The sequence below is a fragment of the Suricata suricatta genome, chromosome 13 (assembly GCF_006229205.1).
Source record: "Suricata suricatta isolate VVHF042 chromosome 13, meerkat_22Aug2017_6uvM2_HiC, whole genome shotgun sequence".
Taxonomy (NCBI): domain Eukaryota; kingdom Metazoa; phylum Chordata; class Mammalia; order Carnivora; family Herpestidae; genus Suricata; species Suricata suricatta.
The window spans coordinates 48,512,042-48,539,730 of record NC_043712.1 but is presented as its reverse complement, the minus strand read 5'-3'; the positions used below and the strand labels follow the sequence as shown (position 1 = coordinate 48,539,730).

The 27,689-nt window shown below is 45.5% G+C and overlaps 1 protein-coding gene and 1 long non-coding RNA gene across 6 annotated transcripts in view; one reads left to right on the top strand and one right to left on the bottom strand.

Moving 5' to 3' along the window:
- ACER2 (alkaline ceramidase 2) overlaps nt 1-23,706 on the top strand; it is a 25,861-nt gene extending 2,155 nt beyond the window's left edge. For 2 of the 4 annotated variants that reach the window (XM_029920441.1, XM_029920443.1), the window contains 5 exons: nt 4,192-4,306; nt 5,042-5,183; nt 12,490-12,627; nt 19,201-19,338; nt 21,864-23,706. In XM_029920441.1, coding sequence (XP_029776301.1) covers nt 4,192-4,306; nt 5,042-5,183; nt 12,490-12,627; nt 19,201-19,338; nt 21,864-22,050 — 720 coding nt within the window. In that variant the 3' untranslated portion in view covers nt 22,051-23,706. The remainder of the gene's footprint in view (nt 1-4,191; nt 4,307-5,041; nt 5,184-12,489; nt 12,628-19,200; nt 19,339-21,863) is intronic. The other 2 variants (XM_029920440.1, XM_029920442.1) reach the window with 2 other exon arrangements.
- On the bottom strand, nt 3,859-25,831 carry LOC115276426. 2 transcript variants are annotated; one of them, XR_003901934.1, is made up of 4 exons: nt 25,671-25,831; nt 17,659-17,797; nt 16,437-16,566; nt 3,859-4,015 (listed from the first exon to the last, which is right to left on the bottom strand). It is a non-coding gene; the product is annotated as an uncharacterized LOC115276426 (long non-coding RNA). The 2 variants fall into 2 exon arrangements; XR_003901933.1 differs by lacking the exons at nt 3,859-4,015; nt 16,437-16,566 and adding exons at nt 5,805-5,843; nt 7,232-7,642.
- Between the last annotated feature and the right edge of the window lie 1,858 nt (nt 25,832-27,689).

Sequence of the window (27,689 nt, the reverse complement as noted above, 5' to 3'; positions counted from 1 at the left end):
TACTCCCTGGGAACCCTCCTCCATCTCAGGCAGACCAGCATCCAATGGCAGAAGGGGAAAGGTGGAATGGAGCATTTGAAATCTGCATACAGTTAAGGTGCAGAGACCGTCTGCACTTCGAGGGGAATGCCCCTTAGCTGTTTATGAAACTCCCACTCAGAAAATCTTTCAGCCTTTTGCTTTATCAGCATGTAGCCTCTGCCTGGGAAAGCGCACATTCACATGTGTCAGGATTGCCGTCTGTTCCTCCAGATTATTTTGGTGCGACAGTTATGGAGGAATTCTTGGAATGAGGAAATTTCTAAGGAAATCATTAATACACTTTAAAATTGTGGTTTCCTTTTAATTAAAAAAATCTGCTCTGCAGACGTGAAGCAAACCAATTCTCCAAAGCAATAGGCTTAAAAAAGAAAATACCCCTTGGCTGAACTATTCTTCAACTTGAGTGACCCAGACAATTGTAAGGGGAAGTTCATTTCTCAGAAGAGATGGAGCCATTGAATGTGTGTTTTAACAAGGACTTGTTTGTTTGCTCTGTTTCTTTGGGAGTTCCTTCCTCTTTTTGTCTTGGGGAGAGTCTCCCTCTAATTTGGTCTTTCCCTTTTCATAGACGGAGGCCTTTAAAAGGCATGGGGAAGGCCAGCAGTCAATGGTAGATTGGCGCTGGGAAGTGGCAGTAATGTGATTTGTGTGTTATTTGGGAGCATAGGTTAAGATGGGGCTTAACTAAATTGAACTCCTTAATACGTGCATTAAAAAAAAATGAGGGGTACCTGGGTGGCTCAGTCGGTTGAGTGGCCGACTTCTGCTCAGGTCTTGATCTCGAGGTTTGTGGGTTTGAGCCTCGCATGAAGCTCTGTGCTGACATCTAGAGCCTGGAGCCTGCTTTGGATTCTGTGTCTCCCTCTGTCTCTGCCCTTCCCTGCTTGCACTCTGTCTCTCTCAAAATAAACATTAAAAAAAATTTTAGAAAGTGTTTGACGTCCCATGATTTTACTACAGGTGTAATAGGGGCTTCTTGCTTTGTGAGCGGTGTGTAAATACATCGAGGAATGATTAATGTGCACATTGCTGGTGGGAACGTAGATCGACGGGGTGGGAGGAAGGAGCTGGGCAGTAGATTGTTACTCCTGGCTGATGAGAGGCAGGTTGCAAGGGCTCGAGGCAATAAAGATATATTGGGATAAATGGGGTGCCTGGCTGACTCCCATCAGCAGAGCATCTGACTCTTCATGTTGGGCATGAAACTTACTTACAAAAAAGATGTACTGGGGTAAAAAGCAAAATGTCTTTTACTCCCCAGCATTGTAGGAGGGGCTGTAAATTGGAGCTTCATGCCCTGGGGAATTGCTAAATAAACCACTGCCATGTGCATGTGCAGCAGGTAGAGCAAGTGAGGTCAGTGTATCTGAACAAAGATGAGAAGGTTTGCATGGTCTGTTGTTGAACGAGAGAAGGAGGCGGAGTGATGATGTTATTATCGGTGATACATGTGTAGTCACATCATTGCAAAGAAATGACCTGAAGGCTGTGCATCTGAGGACAACAGTGATCTCTAGGGAGGAGAATAGCATGGAGACTTTAGCTTTTTTTTTTTTTTTTTTTTTTAACAGGAGAACACATTTATGTAGAACCGAGTAGAAAGATCAGGTTTTAAGTTACCTATGGTATAAGAGTTCTATTTTCTCCTTCTTCCCCACCCCTTTCCTTCCTTTTGTGTTTCACAGAAAGGTAATGATTTCAATGCAGCTCTCCATGTGCACAGTTCAGAGTTTCTAGATGACCATTGAGAAGTTAAGCCAAGGAGGTCAGAGTGTGACTAGGGGCTTGGCAATGAAAATCAGCCGTTCTGTGAATGATTGCCTCTTTGACCTTGGCCAGCCTCGGAGTCTTTCTGGACCCTCATGTGTTGCCTCTTGTAAAACAATGGAGGGTCTTTAAACCCTTAGTTTAGCTCTTAAAGATCTGTCATTTTTTAAATGATTCCTTAGAAAGTTGAAGGCTGTGATCATGACCGTGAACAATACTCTGATGTGGATGATGTACATAGACTGCACCCTATTCCTCCTAACCTGCTTAGTGAGGGAGCGTTGGCTATATTTCCAAGTCTGGAGACTGTACACCAGCTGAGATATCTGAGACCATTTATTCGTACTCTCACTCAGGGTCACAAGCAGCTCAGGGGCCTCTCGTGTGGGAAGAAGAAGATCCCCATGGGAGCAGACCCGCCAGGAAGAGAGTGCACTTTTCTCCAGCATGGTGCTGCTCCACTGGGGATTTCAGTCTTAGACTTTAACCACACTACTGCTGATGCAGGATCTGGTTCTCCTCACCTCACTTACTTTATTTCCCTCCTATCCGGTCTGTATCCCTTCCTAGAAGTGTTGTCACTTCTAAGTGCTCTTGCCAGATGGCAGGTGACAGGGGCCCGTGTAGGCCACTGACATTGCCAGTCCTCACTTGTACACCTCAAGTCCTGGGGTTTGTTGTGTTCTGGTTAGTTATGCCCCGGTGTGATTTCCTAGGTCTGGTGAAGCCTTTCTACCCTGGCCCTTCAGTTCAGTTCAGACACCCTTCCTCGTGGCTCCACTTTGGCCTCCTCTGTGCTGTTCAACATGGTGACTAGTCTTTTCTTCTGAAGGACACCAGGCCCTTAACTTCATCTTGCCCCATACTCCTTTTTCTGAAAGTTTTTTTCTAGTCTTTTTTTTTTTCTCTTTTCTTTGGTGGAGCCCTCCCAGCCCTTCCCCACTGGCATTGCCCTTTTTGACTTAGCTGCGGTCTTCACGTTCTGCACACTTCCTCTGCCTGCAGTCATTTATGAGTCATGGTTAGAAGTGAAACTTAAAAAGCTGAATGTCCCTACCACTTCGCACCTTCTAGGATGGCCCTATTTGAAAACAAAAAGGACCAGAAAATAACAAGTGTTGGCAAAGTGGTGGAATAATTAGAGCCCTAGTACGTTGCTGGTGGGAACGTAACATGGTGCAGCCAGCGTGGGCCACAGTGTGGGGGTTCCTCAGTAAGTTAAACGCAGAATTGCCACTGGATCCGGTGATGCCAGCTTGGGCGTATGCCCAGAAGAAAATGCGCACTCAACAACTTGTATACGGATGTTCATATACAACACCGTTTGCAACAACCCATTAATGAGTAGAAGGATAAACAAATGTGGTATTTCAGATGATGGAGTATTATTCAGTCACAAAAAAGAAGTATTGATATGTGCTACCTGGATGAACTTCATACACATTTTGCGAAGCAAAAGAAGCCAGACACAAAGGTCATATATTATCATAGCGTTCCACCTTCATGAAATGTCCAGAATGGCTGAATTCATAGACACAGAAAGTAGATGAGTGCCAGGGCCTGGGGCAGGAATGAAGGTGTAAGAAGTAGAAAGGGCCTGCTTACTGGGTATAGGATTTCATTTTGGGCTGATGAAAATGCTTTAGAACTAGACAGAGATGATGGTTGTAGATTATGACGGCATTTAAGGACACTGAATTGTATTCTTTAAAATGGTTAATTTTATGGTGCCTGAGTTTTACCTCAATTTAAAAAAATTTGGAATAAAGAGCTGGTTATGACCCCTTCTCCCAGAAAACCTCAAAAAGACAAAAAATTAATTAAAAAAAAATTCTAGGTGAGTTCTGGTCACTGGTCACGTGTGGTTGCTGAGTACATGTCATACGGGTGGGCCGATGGACGGGTGCTGGAAGTAGGAAATTCATACTGGACTTCAAAGCTTTATGTGAACAAGAGAATAGTTCATTCGTGATATTAAAATAGTGATGTGTTGAAATAACAGTATTTTGATGTATTACATTAGGTGACATTTATTTATTTATTCATTTATTTATTTATTTAAAGCCAAATACTCCCTGGAGAGAGAAGAGACTTCAATCCACACTAGAATCTGGAATTTTGATCTTTGCCTAAAAGTAGGTTTTGAGGCTGCTCCCATAGTCAAAAGAGATGGGAAGGAGTCCCATGAAAGACGTCTTAAATTTCCCTGTATTTGCAGTTAAAAAAAAAAAAAAAAAGATGTAAGAGGTAAAACAAGATGTGTGGCCACATTCCTCCCAGTTTGCAAAGAGTGTATTTGGAACACACGACTTTTTTTTTTTTTTTTTTTTTTGCCTTTTACTTAATATTTCTTTCCATTTTACATCCTCCTCCTCCCCCTAGATCAGCAACGTCTTATTTTTCGTCTTACCGCCCATCTGCATGTGCTTGTTTCGTCAGTATGCGACATGCTTCAACAGCGGTATCTACTTGATATGGACTCTCTTAGTTGTGGTGGGTAAGTGGATTCGTTTTGAAGCATGGGCTGAAAGGGAGGAAATGGAATTCTGCACACTTCCTGTCCTGTTTGAACATTATGTTTTGTAAACCAAAGTCACTCTGACGTCTCAGCCAACTTTTATTTTGCTTGCTTGACGCCAGAAGGACTCCTCTTTTGAATATGGGCTTGATAACAAGGTTGACTGTAATTATCACTTCATTGCATTGAAGGTTTATGTATGTAATGGCTGTTGGCCCTGTACCAGTGCCATTTTCTGAGAACTTCTAAAAACAATGATGTGAAACGATTAAACTCTGATTAGACTTCGGTCTAATGGATCAAGATTTTAAAAACGAAAATTCTAGATGTTGAGAGCCTCCATTGTTCTGGGAAATACTTGTGCAGTTGCCATTTCCTTCAAGAGACAGGTTGGGAATACTTAACAGTGAGAGAATGTTGACTTATTTGCCGCCTGTTTCCATGAAGCCTTGGTGGATGAGGACAGAGCGTGTCTAACTGTGGGAGTCTTAAAGTTCTGATGTGCGAACATTGGGTCCTGCTTGAAATCCTCTTTCTAGGCTTCAAGTATGCATGCCTGGGTGGTATGGGTTTCTGCCTTTAGCTTCTGCTTTCAGGGAGAGCGTGATCTGGTGATGGGGACAGCAGTTGGTTGAAATGTTCTTCAGCAGTGTATTGAATTTGTGAGTCTGTTCTTCTGTGGTGGCCTTTGTGATGGGTTGTAATTAATTCTAGGAATTGGATCCGTCTACTTCCATGCAACCCTAAGTTTCTTGGGTCAGATGCTTGATGAACTTGCCATCCTTTGGGTTCTGATGTGTGCTCTGGCCATGTGGTTCCCCAGAAGGTATCTACCAAAGATCTTTCGGAATGACAGGTAAGTTTGTGCTAAACATTTTTGCATTCGCTGCTAGGTGCAGTACCAACATGTCCATGTATGTATTAAGAAAAACAGCACACAATGGAGGCTAACCTCGTGATGATCTTATCATATACTTGAATATTTACTGATTATTTTGTCAGGCTATAAACAAGCTGATTAAAGAGGGAATTTTAATATACTTGGTGAAGAATTTATATGCTTTTGGGGTAAAAAGTCCAATGTCTCCCTTATAGGATGTGAACAAAAGTAGAAGGTTTTCAGTGGGGGAAAGATTACGGAATGGTAACCCAAAGACCTTTGATTTACTGCTAGAACCTTTCCTGGAGTCCAGTTCAGGTCTACCATTTGATAAGTTTACAGTAGAACTCCACTGAGGAATTCTTGCCATTGTAGATTCTGTAGTTGTTGATGGTATTGGTTTATAGTTTAAGATCTATGCACACACACACCCCTCCAAGCTGAAATTCAGAGTTTCAAGAACAGATGTATTTTATTTTATTAAAAATTTTTAATGTTTGTTTTTATTTTGAGAGAGCGAGCAAGAGAGCAAGCCAGCAGGGGAGGGGCAGAGAGAGAGAGGGAAAGAGAGGATCCCAAGCAGGCTCTATGCTGTCCGTGCAGAGCCCCACCTGGGCTGCGAGATCATGACCTGAGCTGAAATCAGAAGAGTGGAATGCTTAACTGACTGAGCCACCCGGGCACCCCAAAGGTGCATTTTCATATCTATTATGATGCTTACATGGTTATTCATCCAGTAAATATTTTCTTGAACACTTAACTATGCAATTTTCGAGGCTATAGCTGGGCTATAGCAGTAAGCAAAACAGTAGAGTCTCTGCCTTCAGTGGGTGCATACTGAAGGTGGGGAGGCTACAAATCGATGAACAAACAATGCAATGTTACAGTAAGTGCCATGAAAAAAAGTAAAGCTGGTAAGGGCGTAGTGGTAACATGGGGTGCTGATTTAGAGTTTGGTCAGGGATAGCCTTTCTTAAGAGCCGTGTGAGGTTTGTTAATATCTGAAGGAACAGAAGAGAGCCAACCTCATAAAGATGAAAAGTGTTCCTAGAACATACTACCCACATATATTTCTCTGTAGGACTCTGTGTTTTGTCACTATATATAGATGCAGTCTAAAAACATGGATTCAATTAAGCAAGCTGAGGATACCAGGGGAGGGCTATACTAGGAAAGTAAAAATCCCTTACGGTTTTTCTGGTACTGTGAATAGGAATAGGAATCTTACAGGTATTGAAGATGAGGCCCTTCTCTATGGATGGAGGTGGAGGAGTGTCTAGAAAATATGCTGGCTGCAAAAAGCACATGGGTATCCTAGTTTTAGAATGAATGGACTCATCTCTTTTTGAGTATATGTTTTTGTATGTGCTTAGAAATGCCTGGAGGAGGAAGACAGTACCCACTACCATTGGCTATTCTTAGCAATGGAGGGGGAGGGGAGAGCTTTCACTTTTCATCTGTACTGTTGTATAGTTTTTGGGTTTAAAAAATTTTTTTAACGTTCATTCATTTTTGAGACAGACTGCAAGCAGGAGAGGAGCAGAGACAGAGGGAGACACAGAATCCAAAGCAGGCTCCAGGCTCTGAGCTGTCAGCACAGAGCCCGATGCTCAGGGCTCGAACTCATGAACCATGAGATCATGACCTGAGCGGAAGCCAGATGCTCAACTGACTGAGCCACCCAGGCGCCCTAGTTTTTGTTTTTAAACGAAGTGTATATGTTACTTTTTAAAACTAAAAAATTTTTAAAACAATGTATTTTAAAAGGAGATAGGGAGGGGCGCCTGGGTGGCTCAGTCGGTTAAGCCTCCGACTTCGGCTCAGGTCAGATCTCACGTTCGTGGGTTCGAGCCCCGCGTCAGGCTCTGTGCTAACAGCTAGCTCAGAACCTGGAGCCTGTTTTCGGTTCTGTGTCTCCTTCTCTCTCTGCGCCTCCCCCTCTCATGCTCTGTCTCTCTCTGTATCAAAAATAAATAAAACATTAAAAAAAATAATAAATAAAAGGAGATAGGGAGAAGGCCTACTTCCAGTGGTCTGGCTGTACAGTCCTCACTGTATAGAGCGGGATTTGAATTAAATAGTGTCCTGAGTATCATCGAGCAGGGAAAGTATCATCAAGGTTCCTGGGTCACAGAAACAGGAGGGAGTGAGCCAGCTGCTCACAAGAAGTGAAAAGAAGGGCATTCCTGGCCTTGGGAGAAATACCATCTCATTGGCCGAGGCTTTCTCCTCAGTGGAGGAGGTAGGTTTTCATGTGCGGCAGGTTGATTTGGACAGTCTCCAGTTTCCAGTCTTGTGGTGCTCGTTCAGCTTCAGGAGAATGACTGGAAACACTTAGAAAGCCCTGAGAGGTGGAGAAGGGGGGAAGGTTGAGTGCTGAGGAGCCTCTTTGTTCTCACATCTGATCTTTCAAGTCCTGGGATCTGAGGGAGAAGCTGCAAACATGAGAAAATGGTTTTGCTTGTTCATGGCACTCTGGAGGGTGTCGCTTGGAATTCCAAGTGACAGTTTTTATTTAATTTTTTTAATCTTTATTTTTGACAGGGAAAGGGGGGGGCAGGGCAGAGGTAGGGTCAGAGAGAGAGAGGGAGACACAGAATCTGAAGCAGGCTCCAGACTCTGAGCTGTCAGCACGGAGCCTGACATGGGGGGGGCTCGAACTCACAAACTGTGAGATCATGACCTGAGCTGAAATCAGTTGCTTAAACAACTGAGCCACCCAGGCTCCCCTCCAAGCGACAGTTTTTAATGTGTTCATGATACAGAAAGTTTTTCTTTTCACTTCTTGAAAGGAGAAGTGGGAAAATATGAGGAGAGAAGAAAATCAATGTAGTTATGAAAAACTTTATCAACTTTAATAACAAAACTCACAGAGAGGGCTGTGACCATTTGGGACTTTTTCATTGCCAACACCCTGCACCTTTTCTCTGGGAAGATGTGACCTTTGCTGTCTCCAGCTTAGGAGAGTCCTTGGAGGCCCTGAGCATCCCAGATGTCTAGTCCCTGACTTTGGAAACCCCCTGGGTTTGAATCCTGGCTTTTCTGCCTGCAAACAGTGTGATGTTTTGACTCTTTAGTTTTCTGTTTCCTCATTTTTTTTAAAGTTTATTTATTTTGAGAGAGAGTGCATGTGACCTGGGGAGGGTTTGGGGAGTGGGGGGAGAACAGAGGAAGCTTAACCGACTGAGCCACCCAGGCACCTGTTTCTTCACTTGTCAGATTAGGTAAATACTCATCTCGTGAGGGGACCCTGCAGAGCAACCTGCTGCGCGTTCAGAGTTAGCTCTCATCACTACCAATGGCACGTGGAGATTTCTGCCTAGCATTTCAGAGATGTGCACATACATTGAAGGAGAACATAGGAATTGAAGATGTGAATGAACAAAAAAGGGATGGTGTTAGGGGAGAGTAGCACATTATAAATAAGGACTTCAGTTCTATTTGTCCACCTTCAACTTGTCATTGGCTGGCAAAGCGAGAAGACCAAACCCCCTTTTGCGGGCCTCCCTGCCTGTGACGTGGTGACAAGTGCTGCTCTGTGCCCAAGTGGTGGGCCAGACCAAGGACTTCATGTCAAAACGAGGGATCGTGTGGCTTAGCCATCTAAATTTACCAGCTAACATCTCTTTGTGATTTAGGCTTTGCAGGAATAGTTCTAAAAACACATTCAAAGTAGGTCTAGCCTGAGATTTCTAGAGAAATGACAGCAGAGTGTGGTGGTTAAGTGATTATAGCAGAAGACATGGCTTTGGTTAGTAGGGTTTTTTTTTTTTAAAGCTCTGGTACCTCATTTTGCTCATCTGTAAAGTGGAGCTAGTCGGAGTACCTAGGTCATGTGGTTGGAAATACATGGGAAAATCCTATAAAATATACACTACAATGTCTTGTAAGGACTTAGTAAATGCTAGCCGTTATCATGAATGGCTAACATGGATAAGTGTTTTGAAGGTAAGGTCTAGAACAGCAGGAAAATTACTCAAGTTTATGATATAAATAGGAATCATTGGCAGGGTAAAAAAAAAAAAAGCTTTCTTTTATCTTGCCTAGCATGTCCTAGGAATCCTCATACGCTCAGCTGTTGATGGTTATTAATAATTTCTAAACCTTTTTGTTTCGAGAAAAACTCCAAGAACAAAGAACTCTTATAGGCTAATTGTTTCCGTTTCTTAAACATTTATCTTCCCTGTGATTTTTTTTTTATGATTTTGCCTCCACATAATCTAGGGGCAGCTCTCACTTTACAATCCAATTCAGTTTTTGAATCCTGAATTGCCTGAGTGTAGACTGGGGTCTGGCCATCCTGATCTAGCTGGGTGACTTGGGGCCAGGGACTTGGACTCTGTGAGTCTTATCAGTTCCTTACTTATAAAATGACATAGGTCATTTTCTAATGACCAGGACCAGCTGTAGTTCTATGTATATTATGGGCTGGTTGTTCTAAATAGATCATGTTTGAGTCCTAAAGGGTTGTTTAGAGCAGTGGATCTTAACCAGGGACATTTCCATCCCGTAAGAGACATCTGAGAAGTTTGTGGACATATTTTTGGTGGTTACAGAAATGGAGTTTTATCATCCGTAAGATCAATTTTACTTTGGAAGAGTAAAAGGGGCAGGGGGGCTGGGTGGCTCAGTCAGTTCAACCAGCTTTGGCTCTGGTCATGATCTCACCGTTTGAGGGTTTGAGCCCACATCAGGCCCTATGCTGACAGTGTGAGCCTGCTTTGGATTCTCTCTCCCCATCTCTGCCCCTCCCCCAGCTCATATGCACACACACACTTCTCAGCCCCTAAACATGTTTTTAAAAGGGGGGGCGTTACCAAGTTTCTGCTATAAAAAAGCAGCACAGGGTCTGATATGGTTGAAAACCACTGCTCTAATAGGGGCTAATGATAACAGTAGCAGCTTTATTCTAATATTATATCAATGGTGTTGGGATATCAGGCTTTGATTAGAGGAATTGAGGAAGGGGTGATAAGCCTTCCTTGACCTTATCGCCAGTTTGAGCCCACAGTGGGCTGGAAAGTTGAGAACAGGACCAGAGACCACAGTGGGGGTTGCCTGGTGTCACTGATAAGATAAAACCTTGTCAGAACCCCTTGCTCCTGGACATTCCCAGCTCTCTGGTACCCAGGACCTCTGGTGACTTCCTCTGGTTGCAGATTTGTAGGTTTTGTTGGTTAAGGCACCTTCTTGAAGCTCATTCCCCCACACCCTCTAGATCGATGTGGGAGGTGTCTGCCTAGGTTCTCTTTAAAGAAGGCAAGTTTTGTCAAGCTTGCTGCCTTTGAATTGTTCGGCAGTCCTCTATGGAGCAACACCAGCCCAGTCAGATTTTCCCCGGGAGTAGGTACTGTTCACAGTAACAGTATTTAAAATCCCATTTATTCTCAAGTGAGGGTAATGAAAACAATAGGAGTGGGTTTTATTAGCACATACCGTGCAGCAGGCACCGTGTTCAGTGCTTCAATGCTTACAGGAACACCATGGGGTACGGAAACCCGAGGCCTGCAGAGGTTTGTGACTTGCCAAAGGTCCCACAGCTACCATGTGATGGAAGGAGAATGTGACGCATGTCTGTTAGCTGGAGCACCTGTGCTTAAATCACCATTGCTGTCACTAACTCACCCCTGAACCATTGATCTAGAGAAGTGATGCAATTTAGGAATGTTTGTTATGGTTTTTCCAATCTGAAAAGGCTGAAAGGCCTTGGTGTGGGTCATAGAACCTCAAAACCCAGTGAAAGTGTCATTGTGGGTCCCTAAGAACTGGATGTATGATGGAGGTAGGGTGGGGGTAGAGGGGGAGCTGGGGGGTGTTCTACTTGGAGTGGAGCAGGTAGCCTTTCATCCAGTAGCAAAGGATGCCAGCCAAGGCCAGGAGGAAAACAGCATTCTCCTGAGGACTTGCTGCCTGGCCCCTTTCCCACTTTTTTTTTTTTCCTTCCTCTGGTTGAAGTTCAGGGCTACGATTCCTGTCCATTCCAGTCAAAGTTGGCAGCTCGATCAATGATTTCCTGTGCCTTGATGATAAATGGTTTTCCTCTCGAAGAGATAAATTTGTATTTTGGACGTTTCGATGTACTTTGAGTTCTTTATAATGGAATTTCATTCAAATTAGTTTCCCAGCTGTAACCTGTTCCAGGGCTCGTGGCCAAAGTAAATTGTGCTAATGAGGAATAAAAGAAACTTCAGGAAAATCATGTGCTCCTAAATTTCGGTCATGGAGGAGGCCTTAGGGATCATCTGGTCCAGGCTTTTCATTTTATAGATAAGGAAATGGAGTCCCAGGGAAAGCAGGAGCAGCATGTCCAGGATCACGTCGCCACTTCTGGCTCTTTCTACCTGAAGTGCCTCCACCGAAGGGTGTGGGGATGGTATTTTTCTAAGACTTGTCTGGTCAAAGACTTGTCAACACAAAATTCCAATGCATGCTAGACAATGACTTGCCAGGAAAGAGAGACAGGCTTAGAATTTTTTCTTAAGACTTTTAGTTTTGTGGGGCTAGACGCAGGTTTTTTTCCTTTAAACTAGGGAGCTCTGTGGTTTGTAAAGGGTCCCTGGTTTTCTGATAAAAGTCTCACACACTCACCTCGTAGGACAGGGGTCGGCAAGTTACATCAAGTTTTATTGGTGTGGAGTGGTGCCCAGTCCCTTACTGTCCCCAGCGGTGGCCTTGAGTAGCTGTGGAGACCCTGTGACCTGCAAAGCCTAAAATATTTACTCTCTCACCCTTGACAGAAGTTTGCTAAGCCCTACTGTGCAATACCTGAAAATATAGAGGAAAGGGACACTAACAATTATCCGTATCTCACCCTCAGGGACTCGGATGGATTCTCATTTCACCATTCTCCTGGCTAAAATTTTTTTTAAGGTTTATTTATTTTTGAGAGAGAGTTTGAGCAAGGGAGGGTCAGAGTGAGAGGGAAAGAGAATCCCAAGTAGGTAGGCCCTGTGCTGTCAGCATGGAGCCCAATGCGCGGCTCAATCCCATGAGCCGTGAGATCATGACTGGAGCTGAAATCAAGAGTCTGAGGCTCCACTGACGGAGCTACCCAGGCACCCCCTGGCTAAGTATTTTGAAAATTTCTGGCTCTATCCTAAGCATAAACTCTTAAACGTAGAATTAGCGAGCCCATGGCATGAGTGGGTTTGAGGCTCCTTGTTCGTCGTGCATGATGTCTTCTCGGCCCGCGTCTCCGCCTGTAGTGCCTGTGCTTTGCCAGCGTTCACCGAACAAACAAGACCTCCTTTGCTAACAGTTGGTTTTGTTTCCATCGATTCAGGGGCAGATTCAAGGCAGTGGTCTGTGTCCTGTCTGCGGTTACAACATGCCTGGCGTTCGTCAAGCCTGCCATCAACAACATCTCTCTGATGACCCTGGGGGTTCCTTGCACTGTGCTGCTGGTTGCGGAGCTCAGGAGGTGGGTGCCTTCATTCTTCCTGCCTGCCCCTCAAGCGGTCCCTCTGTTGGGAACACACCTGCTTCTGTTTTTGTTTTTTTAACTGTCCTCAAATGTGGAAGAGGAATCGGACTCTTCACATAGAGTTAGTTTTTGACTATTGGGTTGACAGCACATTTGATGGTTTGGTTGAAAATGTTAACGATCTCACTTCCGGAAAGAGGGGAGCAGCTGTTTAGTGGCTGCAGTGCATCCCAGTGATCGAAGCTAGCTTAGCAGGAAGATTTCAAGGACCTGGTGAGTGCCTAGACCAACCTGCCTAGACTTAATTCTGTACAAAGAATAGCTCTATCCCTAGGATAAGAATAAGGAGAAAAGTCCTAACGAGGCTATTGCATTCACATACAGAAGGAAAAACGAATATCTATATACAAGGCAACATTGACTCCAGGTCTGTTGATGGTGTGATTTTCTCTGAGACTTACTCTTAGTTACAACCTATCAGGTAAAGCCTTTGCTATTTGCATAAGGATTTTCCTTGGGAAAGTTGTATACTCAAGTTCAGGTTGACATTCAGAAACAGTGTAGCCTTGTGTGTACATGACTTGGCCCCTAATACATCTAACCACTGCCCTTATTTTAATACGCTGAAAATGCAGCTTTTTCTTGGTGCCCACGTTTAGAAACGCTTTTTAATTCAGGACGTTCTTGTTGTGGCATGTCCTAACTGAAGTCTTGGATCTCTTCCTTTGTGTGAGTTGCTCTGTGTAAGGCATTAGCTTTTCCTTCAGTCTTTGTTTTGAGAGGAGATAAAGGATTCTTCCCACTGCTCGGCCTCTGGGGGTTGCTTTGAATGTCAGCAATACCAGGCAGGGTCAAAGGTGGTTGAAGAAGTATTTTAAGACATTGGCTGGCAGAGGAAAGACACGGTCTGATCTTGTCTTGTTGGTTTCCTTTCAGTGGGCTTGGAGGAGTGGAAAAATGAGACTGGCTTCAGAGCGCTAATAATATGTTTTAGCCTATAGTTTTGTTAAAAAGTAGCTTGAGGAAAGAGAAAATATTTTTTAATTCCAAATATTTAGGGGCATCTGGGTGGCTCAGTCAGTTAAGTGTCTGACTTCAGCTCAGGTCCTGATCTCATGGTTCATGGGTTTGAGCCCTTCATGGGGCTCTGTGTTGACAGTTCAGAGCCTGGAGCCTGCTTCAGAAGCGCTTGTGCTCTCGCTCTCTCTCGCTCTCTCTCTCTCTCTCTCTGCCCTTCCACTGCTCACACTCAGTCTCTCTCTCAAAAATAAACACACATTTAAAAAAAATATTTAAACAAGAGCAAATGGGGTTAGAGAAAGTGGTTAGAGCCGATTACTGTTTAAATAAATTCTGCTTCACAAGTGTGATCTTTAAGCAAGGTAACATTTTCCTTTAATACTCTAAATTTTGTACATAATTACAAAAGAAGTCATCTGTGTTTTGTACTTGAAATCTTTGCCCCTGAAAAGCTAGCCATCACTGGAGCTGATTGGTCTCCATCATAACAAATGGCAGCATCATGGAAGGTATCCCTCCTTCCTGCCAGGGTCCATCTGTCTGCCTAGGGTTATTCCCTTCTTTCTCCTGTACTTGCTTTACTCCTGTAAATTGTCTACTGGTCCTTGACCCGCCTTTAAAATTTTTTAATTTTTAAATTTTATTTAAAACGAAGTTAGTTAACATATAGTGAGCTGGTGGCTCAGGAGAATTCAGTGATTCATCACTTACAAATAGCCAGTGCTCATCCCAACAAGTGCCCTCCTTAATGCCCATCACCCATTGAGCCCATTCCTCTTTCCCAACATTCCCCCTTAAAGGTCTTTCCCATTGGCCTGTAAAAACACGGGAGTCCCTCTGTCTTCCCTAGCACTCAGCCTGGACTCAGTCTACATCTCTCTCTAGCCACCACCCTTTCTCTCCCCCATCTGTCACAGCCCAGCATCTTGGAAATGCTTGTTATATAAAATTTTAATTGATCTCCATGCCCAACATGGGGCTTGAACTCAAGACCCCAAGATCCAGAGTCACACACTCTATTGGCTGTGCCAGCCAGGAACCACAGCCTAGTGTCTTTAAAAGTGGTCTTTATCCCCTCAGCTCTCATTTCTTCAGCCCGTCCAATTTAGCTTCTGTCCCACTTCGATACCCAAGCCCGTCTTCGCTGTGTGTCCAGTGGTGGCTTTTTACTGTATGTGTTCTTCCCTCAGCTGTTTGCGCAGTTCACCCCCTCGTCTTTGAACCCTTCCCCGTGCCTCCTAGGACGCCCCACCCTCCTGGGATGCCACTCCCTCTACACAGCTTCTTTTCGGGCTCTCATGTAAGCTCCTTGTTTCCTGTGCAGCTTTGTGTGTAGGGGGTCTCTGAAGGTGACCACTCACCTTGGCTTTCCTCTCTCTACACTTCCTCCTGAAAGAGCTCATGTACAGTCTCTGCGTTAATTACCAAACGCCTGCAAAGGACTTCCAGGTGTGTGTCCAACTCCATCCTTCCTCCTGCCTCCACCGCGGGGCATCCTGTCCGACCTCTGTCTCCGCCGGTCCCAGCCATCCCGAATTCAGCCAGATTCCTGACCTGCCTTTTCCAGTTCTGGCTCTCAATATTTCCAGCTGGAGTAATTGAAAGTATCATTTACCCATTTGCTCAAGGCAGAAGCCTGGCTTCCTCTTCCTTTCCTGAACATTCCATCTGATCATAGTCCTTTTTCTATTAGTCAATGTTGCAGTTGAGATAAAAGTTCATATCCTCAGCATGGTCCCCTCCTTGTCTCGAATGTTCTGTGGGTTTTTTTTTTGTTTTAGCGGATATTGAAATTAGGATGAAATTCAGAATCCTGACACAGCCCCTGCCTGCTGCTCGGTCCTGCGTGAAGCTTCTCCGCTATACTCTGTCCTCAGCCATTCTGACCTTCCCTGTCCCCAGGTCCTTGTTCACACTGTCCCCTTCCCTCTGACCCTACTACTTGACTCACTTCTGGATCGTCTTTGACTCAACCTGTTTTGGTTCAACTGTTTAGACACCATCATAGCACCTCATCCTTCTTTCTGGCCCCCAGCCTGACTGTAATCAAAAATCACTTGTGCTGTTTTCTGTTTACTGTCCCCTCTGCTTGATGTAGGCCCTGCAGGCAGGGGTGAGGCTTCTGCATTCACTGCTGTGTCTCAGTCCCCACTGGAGGCCCAGCGGGGGGAGATGAGATGACTGTTGACCTACTTTGATACAATTTCCAGATGAAAGGATCCTGTGGTTGCTCTTTGCATTTCCTTCTAGGACCTTCCTGGTTGTCAGTAGCAATGATGTGTAATGTGCTAAGTATTTCTTATCCCACTTTTCTCTGCTCAGAAGGAACTGGGAAAGCTTTTGGTTTCTCATAAGCCTCATTCCTAGAGCTTGATCCTAGTCTTCCCACATTTTCATCGTCCTTTCTGAACCTTCTCTCAGACCAGGAGGCAACAAAGTTTTATTTGGGGTCATGACTGGATATTTACTGAAATTTGTGGTGGGGTCGTATTACCAGGGGGCTCAGGTGCATTTAACATATTTTAAGGTTGGTGCTTTTTTTCTGATGAATAGGAGCGAGTCAGTTAAGGAAAACCTTGAGAATACAACAGAGGGTCCGGGAGGGAACTGTAGCTATCAGCTCAGTTTTTTTTTTTTATCCTAAAATAAGGTCCTACTTGTATATGTCATTTTGGTTCTGCTTTTTTCATTTGATCTCACATTGACATTGTGATTTAAGCCCTGAGAAATGGGAATAAGATCCAAAGTGCATATATGCCTGGTCTGTAGCAGAGGAAGGGACATACCAGGCCACCCCAAGACTTTGACGCTGCAAGGCTTTCCCCGCATGTGGCCAATCACCTCACACTCTGCCTCTCTTGCCGCTTGATGTATGCACTTCCTCTCCAGCATATTGTACTGTGTTCTGATATGTTCCTTAAAGCAAGAGCAAAAACAAAAACCTAGACATTTTGGCTCAAGTTTATTTGTTTTGAGAGCAAATACACATGAGGGAGGGGCAGAGAGAGAGAGAGAGAGAGAGAGAGAGAAAGAGAAACAGAATCCCAAGCAGGCTTCACACCAGCAGCATAGAGCTCTATGTGGGGCTTGAACTCATGAACCCAGGAGATCATGACCTGAGCCAAAACCAAGAATCACTTAAACCTAGCCAGGTGCCTCCCAAATTCCTAGGGTTGAGTGTACATGGGTCCTCTTGTACCAGATTGTCTATATTTGTTATTTGTTTTTGTCCATCTTCATTTTAAAGTAGCAGTGCAAGGTCCTGTTCATTTAGCCTTTCATGGTGCCTGGAATGGCTTCAGAGAATTTGATACACAGTCAACAAAGTTACCTTTTTGTTTTTAACCTGGGAAAAAAGCCCTGCGCTCCTTAGATCCCTAGAATCCCACGAACATTTTCCTTCACTTCCTTGTTTTACCTATTCATCCAGCAAGCATTTATATCACGCCTCTCCTGGGCAGGGCGCTGCGCATACTTGGAGCAGATATGGCTCCCAAGCTCATTGATCGTACAGTCTACTTGGATACTGGACGTTTGACAAATTATTATACCAATAAAAGCGATGTCAGCTAGTGAGGAGTGTTAGGAAGGAAAATGGCCAGTGTAACGGGGGAGGGGCTGTCAGGGAAGGTCTATCTGAGAAGGTGCCCGTGAAGCTGAGACCCGAGGAGGCAGAGAAAGCTGAGCCGAGAGAGAGGAGGAGCAGAGCCCCTGTGAGGGAACAGCAGGTCAGAGGGGGAGCCGTTCAACAACGCTACATAGGGATTTAGTCTCTCTGGTCGTGGGCCTCTTGTTTCAGAAATTTTTTGGAAAATTTTTCAAGGAATGCATTTAGCTCTCCTACAAAAGGGTATTTCAGTTGGTTTTTTTCGTAACCTACTGCCCATCCTGTTTTCACTGAGGCTTTTACAGATGCTTTTGTCAGGCAGCTGGGAAAGGTACCGGCAAGTCAGGCTTTGGGCACTTGACTTGTTCAACAAATATGAATAAGTATTTGTTCATACTCACCTTCTCAGTTGTAGATGTCACATTGGACCCTGGGTCCCAGAAAGAGTTGATTGACTAAGGAACGTTGCATGGAGAGGAAGGAGACCGAGGGAGGGTATGGAAGGACCCTCAGCCACCAGCTGTCTCTGGGCATTCCTCCCTAGGAATAGAAATCACCCCCTTGTAAGCAATTCGGGGGGGGGGTGCGGAAAGGAAAGGGCAATTGACATTTCCTTGGGCTGTTAGTATTTGTTTCTGAGACACATTTTGTCCCAGCATAGGTGAGAGCTCTCTCCTTTAATCAGCAAAAAGTAAGAGCCCCCTGTGCCCAGGGTTGTACCAGGGAAGATCCACTGTATACACATGGGTACCGGTGGCTGCTAGAGGGGTTATCATCCCTACAGAGAGAACCACAGAAGAGAAGAAGGTAATGGGGAATTGGGAGGAGTCACTTAGTGGGTGGAGGCAGGTTAAAGGGTTAAAGACCCCCTTCAGGAAGCGGTTTCACGGACATTTGAGCAGAGACTTGGGAGACAGTGAGCCATGTGGTTCACTGTCATGTGGTGAGAAGGAGCCTTCCAGGTGGCAAATCAGCCAATGTTGAGGTCTGGGAACCGTGCCTGGGCTATTTGAGGAGCACGGGGATCCCTGGGTGGTGTGGTGGAGGAGGAGAGGCAGCGAGGGGCAGAGTAGGTAGGAGAATAGGTGGAGGCCAAAGGAGAAGCCGGGAATTATGGGGCCTTGTGAACTTTTCCTCGGGGGACGGGGGAGGGGGGGCGTGCCTGGATGGTTCAGTCGGTTGAGCCTCCAACTTCAGCTCAGGTATTGATCTCATGGTTTGTGAGTTCAAGCCCCACTTCAGGCTCTGTGCTGACAGCTCAGAGCCTGGAACCTGCTTCAGATTCTGTGTCTCTCTCTCTCTCTCTCTCTCTCTCTCTCTGCCCCTCTCCCATTCACTCTCTCTCAAAATAAGTAAAAAACATTTTAAAAATTAAAAAAAAGAAAGAAAAGGAAGACACGGGAGGCTTTGAACAGAGTGTGGAGAATGGACTGTGGGAATGAGGGTGGGAGGAAACAGTTGCCAAGACTCAGGCGGGAGATGGCGGTGCAGACTCGGGCCGGAGTGGTAGAGGAGGGCAGATTTTGGATATATACCGAGTGCAGAGCTGATGTGGGGTGCGTGGAAAGAGATCAAGGACTCCAAGGTTCTTGGCCTGAGCTTCCAAAAGCATGGAAGACTTTCTTCTGGGGCGAGCCAGGAGAAATACAGGTCTCGGGCCGGGGGAAGGATCAGGAGTGTGTGATGGACATGTTCAATTTCGGTCTATCACGCCTGAGCAAGGTCAAGGAAGTGGCTGGGGATGGGAGGGTGTGTTAGGGAGAGGCGTGGGTGAACGTGGGCTTGGGGGCTGTCTGTGTATGTATGATGTCAACATCCACAAGCTTTGGGGTGACAGGATGTTGGGTTGGACCCAGGTGGATGTGAGGAGCCAGAACAAAGTGGCCAGCAAGTGGGGTGGCAACCAAGCCTGACGGCAACTTGCTTTCTGGACTCCCATGCAGGTGTGACAACGTGCGTGTATTTAAGCTGGGCCTCTTCTCCGGCCTCTGGTGGACCCTCGCGCTCTTCTGCTGGGTCAGTGACCGAGCCTTCTGTGAGCTGCTGTCGTCTTTCCACTTCCCCTACCTGCACTGCGTGTGGTAAGCCCCAGCGACACACCAGGGGTCTGTGCTTGTGGTCAGGCGTCCTCCCTGCAGGGTGCGGTCTGCGAGGGGATGGACCAGCCTGAGCGCCTGTCTCCTCACAGAGACCGTCAGGCCTTTCAGAAGCAATGGAAAGTATTGTCAAAAGCAGAATGAGCTCCAGGGAGCAGGCTTAGCCAGAACTAAAAGACATAATTGTATGTGTTTCAAGTCTGTGGTCTTTTACCTCTAATTCCATTACTAAAGCATAAAGGAGCTTGGAAACCGAACCTGTAACCTGAGCTCTAGCTAGATCTCTAGGGACAGGGTAAGGCTTGGGACAGGTAGGATGTAGGGTCTGGGATGCCCAGGTGATAGCATCACAGGTCATTTAAGGACAGTCTCAACCACTCCCTTTCCAGGTAGAGACAGATGCTGTGGGGGGGGGGGGTAAGTGAACTAATTGCTCAGGTCACTCATCTGGGAGTTCAGTCATAGGGAAATGGAGCATCTATGCATTGGAACGCTCGGGTTACATGGTCAAGTTTAAAGATAGAAAGCAACAAGCAGTTTACTGAACAGCATTCAACAGTTTCCACGCAGAAAACTGAGGGAGGAAGTCAGAACGGTTTCTTCCTAGAGTCCTGCTGCCATTTTCCCTCCACCCGCCAGGACTTCTGATTACAAAAGATAACAAGGACCAAGAGACACCTGCTTTAGGATGGCCCTTGTAAATTGAGAGCACCTAGGGAGAATTTCACTGGTAAGGAGTTGGAAAAACACTTAGATCCAAAATTCAGAACAAGCTTGACTTCTGTCAGGAGATGCCTAGAACTCCGTGGTTTGAAAGAACTCGTGTGAATGTCCTTGAGCATGAGAATCTGTATATTTCCAGCAGGAGATACAATCTGCTTTCTGCGGAAGGCCTGGGGATTCCCAGGACTGTTCGCCAAAGACAAAACAAAATAAAACAATACAGACTGGAGATTCTAGCCTGAGGGTCCTGCACCTGATATTTTTTAGTCAACCTTGACTTAGAGTCTATAGATTCACTAGTGTGAGTTTGTTGAGTTATAATAGAGATAATAAAATGCAGATTTTTAAAATGTTTGAGAGGGGCGCCTGGGTGGCTCAGTCGGTTAAGCCTCCGACTTTGGCTCAGGTCAGATCTCACGTTTGTGTGTTCGAGCCCCGCATCAGGCTCTGTGCTGAAAGCTAGCTCAGAGCCTGGAGCCTGCTTCCGGTTCTGTGTTTCCTTCTCTCTCTCTGCCCCTCCCCCTCTCATGCTGTCTCTCTTTGTATCAAAATAAATAAAACATTAAAAAAAATGTTTGAGAGAGAGAAGACAGAGCTCAAGGCGAGGGGAGGGACAGAGACAGAGGGAGACACAGAATCTGAAGCAGGTTCCAGGCTCTGAGCTGTCAGCAGAGCCCGACAGGGGGCTTGAACCATTGAGTTCATGACCTGAGCCAAAGGCAAATGCTTAACCGACTTCGAGCCACCCAGGTGCCCCTACTCTACAGAGTATTTCAATTTTTTAAAATTTTTATCTAGCACCCAGTGCCTGGCACATAGTAGCCAGTCATTACTGTCCAACAACTAGGTGTATGTGTATGCAAATTTGCATCATTTTCAAGAGTATGGAGTATTACACTGAGCCCTCATGGAGGTAACATCCAGCATAATTATGTGCCCAAGGGCAATCTCACTATGCCGTCTTCACTGCCAGCTCCCACACTGATGGTTTTTAAAGGCATCCTGTGAAATGACTACTTTTTGAGAGTTCTTTGGAATGTAGGGATTTTAACTCTTTGGTCGTGTGAGTACAAATACCATCCCCCCCCTTGCCCATTTGTCTTTGAGTATATAATAGTTGTGCTATGCTGATTTTAAACATTCATGTTCTCACATCTGTCCATTTTTTTCCTGTGGGGTTTCTGGGCTTTGTGTCATTTTCAGAAAGGCCCCAGCCACCGAAGTTTATAAAAGTATCTTCTTTGACTGTATTTAATAGATTTTAAATTTCTCATTCATCTGGAATTAAATTTCAGTCTAAGAGAGAAGGAAAGATTACATGCTCTAAATGGCCCCTTGCTTGATAAAGATTCACGTTAAGACTTTTTACAAAAAAGTAAACAGTTTCCCTGCTAAACTGTATGAGCAGTTGAGTCCGTGTACAGTGATTCCTAATAAGGAACGTAAACTATGTATAAGCAACGTTGGAGCAAGAAGGTGGGAGCTAATCAGATGTAGCTCGTTCGTCCATCTTGGCACTGGTTTTAAATCTTTGGGCCTCAGTTGAGTGTCAAAGGCATTTGCACTTTTGCTATTAGAACTTTCTGAAACAGGCCCTGTTTATTCCAGATTTATCATTCTCCAGCTATCCTGGAGATCGTGGTCACCTTCTCCCCTCCCAACTGGAAGAGGCGCTGGACCGTCAGGACAGCCAGGAACGGTGGGCTGGTCCAGAAGGAGGGGCAGGCTAGCGGAAGGCGGCCATCTTGGCTTGTGTCAGGTGCTCACCCTCTGTGTCCTTCTTGCAGGCACATCCTCATCTGCCTCGCTGCCTACCTGGGCTGTGTATGCTTTGCCTACTTTGACGCAGCCTCTGAGATCCCTGAGCAGGGCCCCGTCATCAAGTTCTGGCCCAGCGAGAAATGGGCCTTCATCGGCGTGCCTTACGTGTCCCTCCTGTGTGCCAGCAAGAAATCACCAGTCAAGATCACGTGATGGCCATGGCCGTGGCTTCTCTGCTTCTTTTCCCTCATGCACGGGCTCCATTTGCTAGCCAAGACAGCTGGGGGTTTGCAGAGTCAGGTGTAGGGCGCATCTTTTAAAAGTTCTGGTCCCTTGGGCTCAACTAAGCTGTCTGTGGCCGACCAGGACTCTACCATGCACGGGGAGAGTCTTTTCCTTTCTCAGAGATGGAAAGTGAAGGGCTGAGGGGCACCCGGTAGATCTTCCGAGTCTCCCTTCCAGATGGAGCCGCTTGTTGGGCTATATCCTTCCGGCACTGGCAGAGCAGGCCCTCGGGGAGCCTGTTTCCCAGCGGGAGATTACTCCAGACTCGACCATTCCTGTGTGCTCTCGGAGTGGACTCTCCAGCTGACCAACAGACCCTGCAACAGACTCAGGCCTCTGACTAACTGATAGAAGATCCAGGGATTTTCCTTTGAGAAAACTGTCCTAAAACTAGACCAAGCCCATGAAATCCACACAGGAGCCAGTGGCTAAGGAGAAATCCATTTAGAGCCCTCCATAGTCAGGTTTTACATGCGCTTGTCAATCTTTTCTCTACTACCTCTGCTGAGAGATGGGGATTGGACTTCAGAGGAGGGTGAAGCGGATGAGAAAAGCCCTCTGTGTCAAAAGCCACACTCCGCTTGAAGCCATCCTTGAAGATGAGCCCAAGTTTCAAATATGGACATTGTCAGCCTCCTCCCCAAACCAGCGGACATACACACACACGCTGGCTATGGGGTAAGCAGGCTGCACACAGACCACTGGTCCTTTGTGCTGAGCTAAGGTCAGGCCCCGTGACAGTCACAGTGGGAGTCCTGCCTGGTTCAACACCTGGAGCCGACACGGAGTTCTGGAAACTTGTGCCGATTGGAAGCCCCCTGGATGCTCTTCCATTCGGGAAGCTATCCTCAGAAGTGTCTCCTCTTCTTTCTCCAAGATCTCCTGCGGGAACTGTACTCCATCCTCTCCCAGTACAAGGTGCTTCCTGTGGTTTCTCCGGACATGTGGCTGCTGCTTCTCTCCTGGTCCTTCGGGGCGCCGGTGCGGCCGGCAGTGCTGACCTCCTCGGGTTTTCCTCACCCGGAGGGACACTAGCTGAGCTGAATGAAGACTCCAGAAACGGTCATCGAGGTGTGAGGGGGCACCCCTGACCTCAGGGATACTCACTTTAACTCCCACATTTCCTGCTTTGCAACATTCCATCGTGAAAGAGGGCAGGACAGACATGTTCTCGTGTGGACAGAAGGATCTCGTGTGGACAGAAGGATCTAATAAGAGTTAGGACCAGCCTGTGGCAGGTCTGCGAACTTTGGCTCCAATTAGAATTTGCACAGGATCTAAGGTGAAAACTCCAATAAGGAACTGAATTGAGAGACTAAAAATGAAGGACTTTGTTCTGCTTCTGTGGTTTAAGTTACTTTTAGCAGCAGTACCCTATTTGCCATAAAACTCACCATGGAACCCAAATATGGAATAGAGGTTGTATTCTAGTAGTTTCAGTTTAAGGCTAAACTCCATTTCCCTAGTACCATGCATTGAAAAATGCAACTTAAATTGGTGGTTTTCATGGTAAAAAAAAATTTGTCTTGAATGAGTGTACCTGTTTATTATTGCTTAAAAATATACTTTAAAAATGGTTTTTAAGTGTCTGTGGGACTTCTAGTGCACTTCTGAGTTCTAGGTGTTCATGAACCCCCTAGAGTTTTTTTCTTTTAAATTTTTAATGAGAGAGAGGGAGGGAGAGAGAGGGGGGGAGGGAGGGAGGAGGGGCAGAGAGAAAAAGGGAGACACAGGATCTGAAGCAGGCTCCTGGCTCTGAGCTGTCAGCACAGAGCCCGTCATGGGGCTTGAACCCAAGACTGCGAGATGATGACCTGAACTGAAGTCGGATGCTTAACCGACTGAGCCACACAGTTGCCCCAGAACCACCTAGAGTTTTCAAACTGCTGTTCAGTCCTTTGGGGTTTCGAGTCTAGATTTAAGGGGAAATATCAGACTGCCCTCGCTTCAGAGGGACTTCCCACGTGTGGATTGTGGTCACATCCATTCTGGAATATAAAAGTGCTCCAAAGGAGGGGGAAGCTTTGATAGCCGTCACAGTGTAGAAGCATCCGTGAGAAGCGGGTGTGGGAATGGTTTGTGCTCTGGGCGAGTTTAAATTCTGTCTCGAGGGCTCTCAGCATAGTGAGCGTTGTTCCAGAGGAGGGAGTGAGCCTCCAGATCAGGTGGAGGGGCAGGTCCCCGGGGACACTACCTTCTCAACTCCCGACCCTTTGACCTTCTGAGTGTCCTTTGGAAATAGGGGTAAACTGACTGCTGGAAACGAGGACGACTCTGACAGGGCTGTTTCCATCTCTCTTCCAGAAGACAAATGACTTGGTTAAGATGTCCGAAGGAATGCGTTTACTGTGGAAAACAGGGCCCTTCTAGCGATGAGTTTTGATGAACTGAGGGCTGATAAAGAAGTATGGAATGGGGTAGATTTTAGGAGGACAAAAACACAACTCCACTTCTGAACAAAAATCACTCTAGCTTGTTAGGGTGAAGATGGTAAATCGAGGAAGTAGGAGTTTAACCTCCTATAGGTTTATGACACCTCGTTCATATTTATAATGCTTTTATAGCACTACAGGCTCTGGAAGAGAGTGAGAAGGCTACAGGAAAGTTCAAGAGAAGAGAATAGTCTTCATTTCTGTTGTCCAAGGACCATCATTAATATTTTGGTATTTTTGGCGTACTTCCCCATTTTTTTTTCTTCCCCCAGTTAGAGTTGTAAATCGATGTCTTTTAGAGTAGACAGTTCATCCAGTAGCTTGGATGGAATATAAATGCCATTTGTGTATTTTTCATGAAGAGCAGCTTTTGAGATAAGCTTGAGAGCTCATCACTGGATTCTGACTTACTGCTGAGTCTTCTCTTTACATTGAGCCGGACATGAATAGGTCCTAAGAAATGCTGAAGTCTACTTTTTGTTAGGCCTCTGCACTTGGATGGACAAATTACAGAAAATAGCTATATAATACATGGCACTGCAGGTTGTGAGGTTTTTGGATTAAAAAAATAGATTAACGTGCAATCAAGCATCTTTGTTTGTATCTCCCCCCCCCCCCCCCCCATAATGCAGGGAAGTGGAGAGGTGATATTTAGGAATTAGGTCATGGTCATTACCCACCACAGCAGTTACGTATTTGTTCTGCTTAGAGAGAATTTGCCCCAGATCGATAACCAGCAGGAATTGGACCCAGGATATTAAGCATTTACTATCTTAGTTATCAAGTCATCATTTAAGTCAGTGATTCTTCTTTTATAGTGTTTGAATGTGGATTTTTAGGAAAAGCAATCTTTTCTCCTTTTGATGATTAGGATTATACTATTCGCACTTAAGTGAATATATTTAAGTTGGGTGGGGAAGAGATACCTGGATCTGTTTGGTAACGGGCTACTTTTGGGGGAGATCTGCCTGTCCCTCTGAGGAGCGCCTACTACACTGATCGTGGGTCAGAGATGTTCGGTTGGGGACCTAAGCTCAATGATCAAGCGCCAACTTTCTAAGGACACCACACCTTGTCCTGTTGATTGGATTTCTCAGGTGTGTAAAGACTACTCACCAGTTCATCATGCTTACATGAGCCACGGCTGTGTTGGGAGGCTCGGGGAGGGTCTTCCTTGGCTCTTTGTCCCATGGGGCTGGCACGAGGCCATCCCTGAGGGACAGGTGAGGGCTGAAGCTTGCCCAACCGGAGCCCCTCAGAGCTCCTTTCCCCCAGATGAGCTTGGAACCTTTCATTGTCAGCGCTTTGCCTGGGTGCTGCCATGCCAACTGGCCAAAGAGCGAGCTCAGGCCGGATTGGGGGGCTTAATGGATTATACGGATATATTCCTACAGGCAAAACACAAGACAAGACTTCTAAAGGACTGATTGTTTGACCTGTTTTTTCTCTATATGCTAAACCATGTTTAAGACTATTTTATAACCACAGTATGTAATCAGAGGATATGTAGTGTTTTTAGACCTATTCCTTGTTTTATACTTTAGGTAGGTCGTGCCATATTAGGGTGGTGTGCCCACTGGCTGTGGGAACTGTTAATCTCCAGTGCTTTGGGAGTGATTTAAGGCCTTTTGAAATTGAGCTTTTGCACTTTATACTATTTTTGTGAACTAGGAGTTGTATTTCAATAAAGCCGTAAGTGGCATTTTCTGTGAATGAATAGGTTTATGTTTGCGTTTATTTCCATAATGATTTCTGAAATAATCTGAAAGGGAAAAATGCCTTTAATGGATTGTAGAGCAAAGCACATTTTTCTGAATTAGTTTTTCAGTGAATTTGGGTCACATTGTTATTAAACATACTTAAGAGTAGTGTGGTTGTTTCTTCTCAGAACTGTGAAATTAACACACCGGTGTAAAGTGACTAAGAACAGATTATTAGAAGTTCTGGAATTAGGTCATGGATAGCAAAGCTCCAATCTAGAAAACTCCTCTATGCTGGATTTCCCCCAGTCATTGGAAGGAAGATCATATAACATTTCAAAATAGTAAATGACTATTTAGCAGGAAAGTTTTTTTTATAAATGCTTTTTGATGTTTATGTTTGGGAGAGAGGGAGCAAGTGCACAAGAGAGGGAGCAAGCGCACAACTGTAGGAGGGGCAGAGAGAATTTAAAGAGATACAGAATTTAAATTTAAAGGAGCTGTCAGCACAGAGCCTGACCTGGAGCTCAAACCCATCAACTGTGAGATCATAACCTGAGCCAAAGTTGAAAGCTCAACCGACTGAGCCACCCAGGCACCCCAGGAAAGTTCTCTATGTACCTATTTTGCTGAAATTTCTATGATCTTTAAAAACTTATTATTGGGCACCTGGGTGGCTCAGTCGGTTAAGCCTCCGACTTCGGCTCAGGTCAGATCTCACATTCGTGGGTTCGAGCCCCGCGTCAGGCTCTGTGCTGACAACTCAGAGCCTGGAGCCTGCTTCCGGTTCTTGTATCTCCTTCCTCTCACATGCTGTCTCTCTCTGTACAAAAATAAAACATTAAAAAAAAAAAGTTAAAAAATTATTATTAAAGACTTCATAGGCCATGATATTTAAAAGAGTAATGTGACTATCAGAACAAAGACAGGATCATTACAGTGTTTTTTCCAGACTTTTTCCTGGCCTCGAAGAAGAGATCAGGAGTGGCCACAGAGCGACAATCTGATGGAGTGGGAATTCAGGTGTCCCCGGAGCATAGAATTCTCTGGAAAGCCCCACCTGAAGAAGTACTGCTGGACAGGGCATGAGCCCAGGATCCAGATCCTTTCTGGTGTGGAAATTGGTCTCTCTGCTGCCTTGCTCTTTCGTGGTCCTCTAAGTCCACTGCTCCGCCCCTCCTCTTCTCAGGCAGGACTCTACCCCGAGGGGCTGGAGGGGGCAGACCCGGGGTGCTGGGAATGTACAATTGAAGTGTCCTCGGCAAAAGAATAATAGGAGCTTATGTTTTCCTCCAGCCTCTTTCCTGGCTTATGGTTTCAGACACACTAAGATTTTTATCTGGGTCAGTCACATTATTCTGCCTTCTGTATTGTCGGATTTTTCCATAATAAGAAATTTAAGAGGTAGAGTATTTGGGGTTTTTGTCCTTCATTC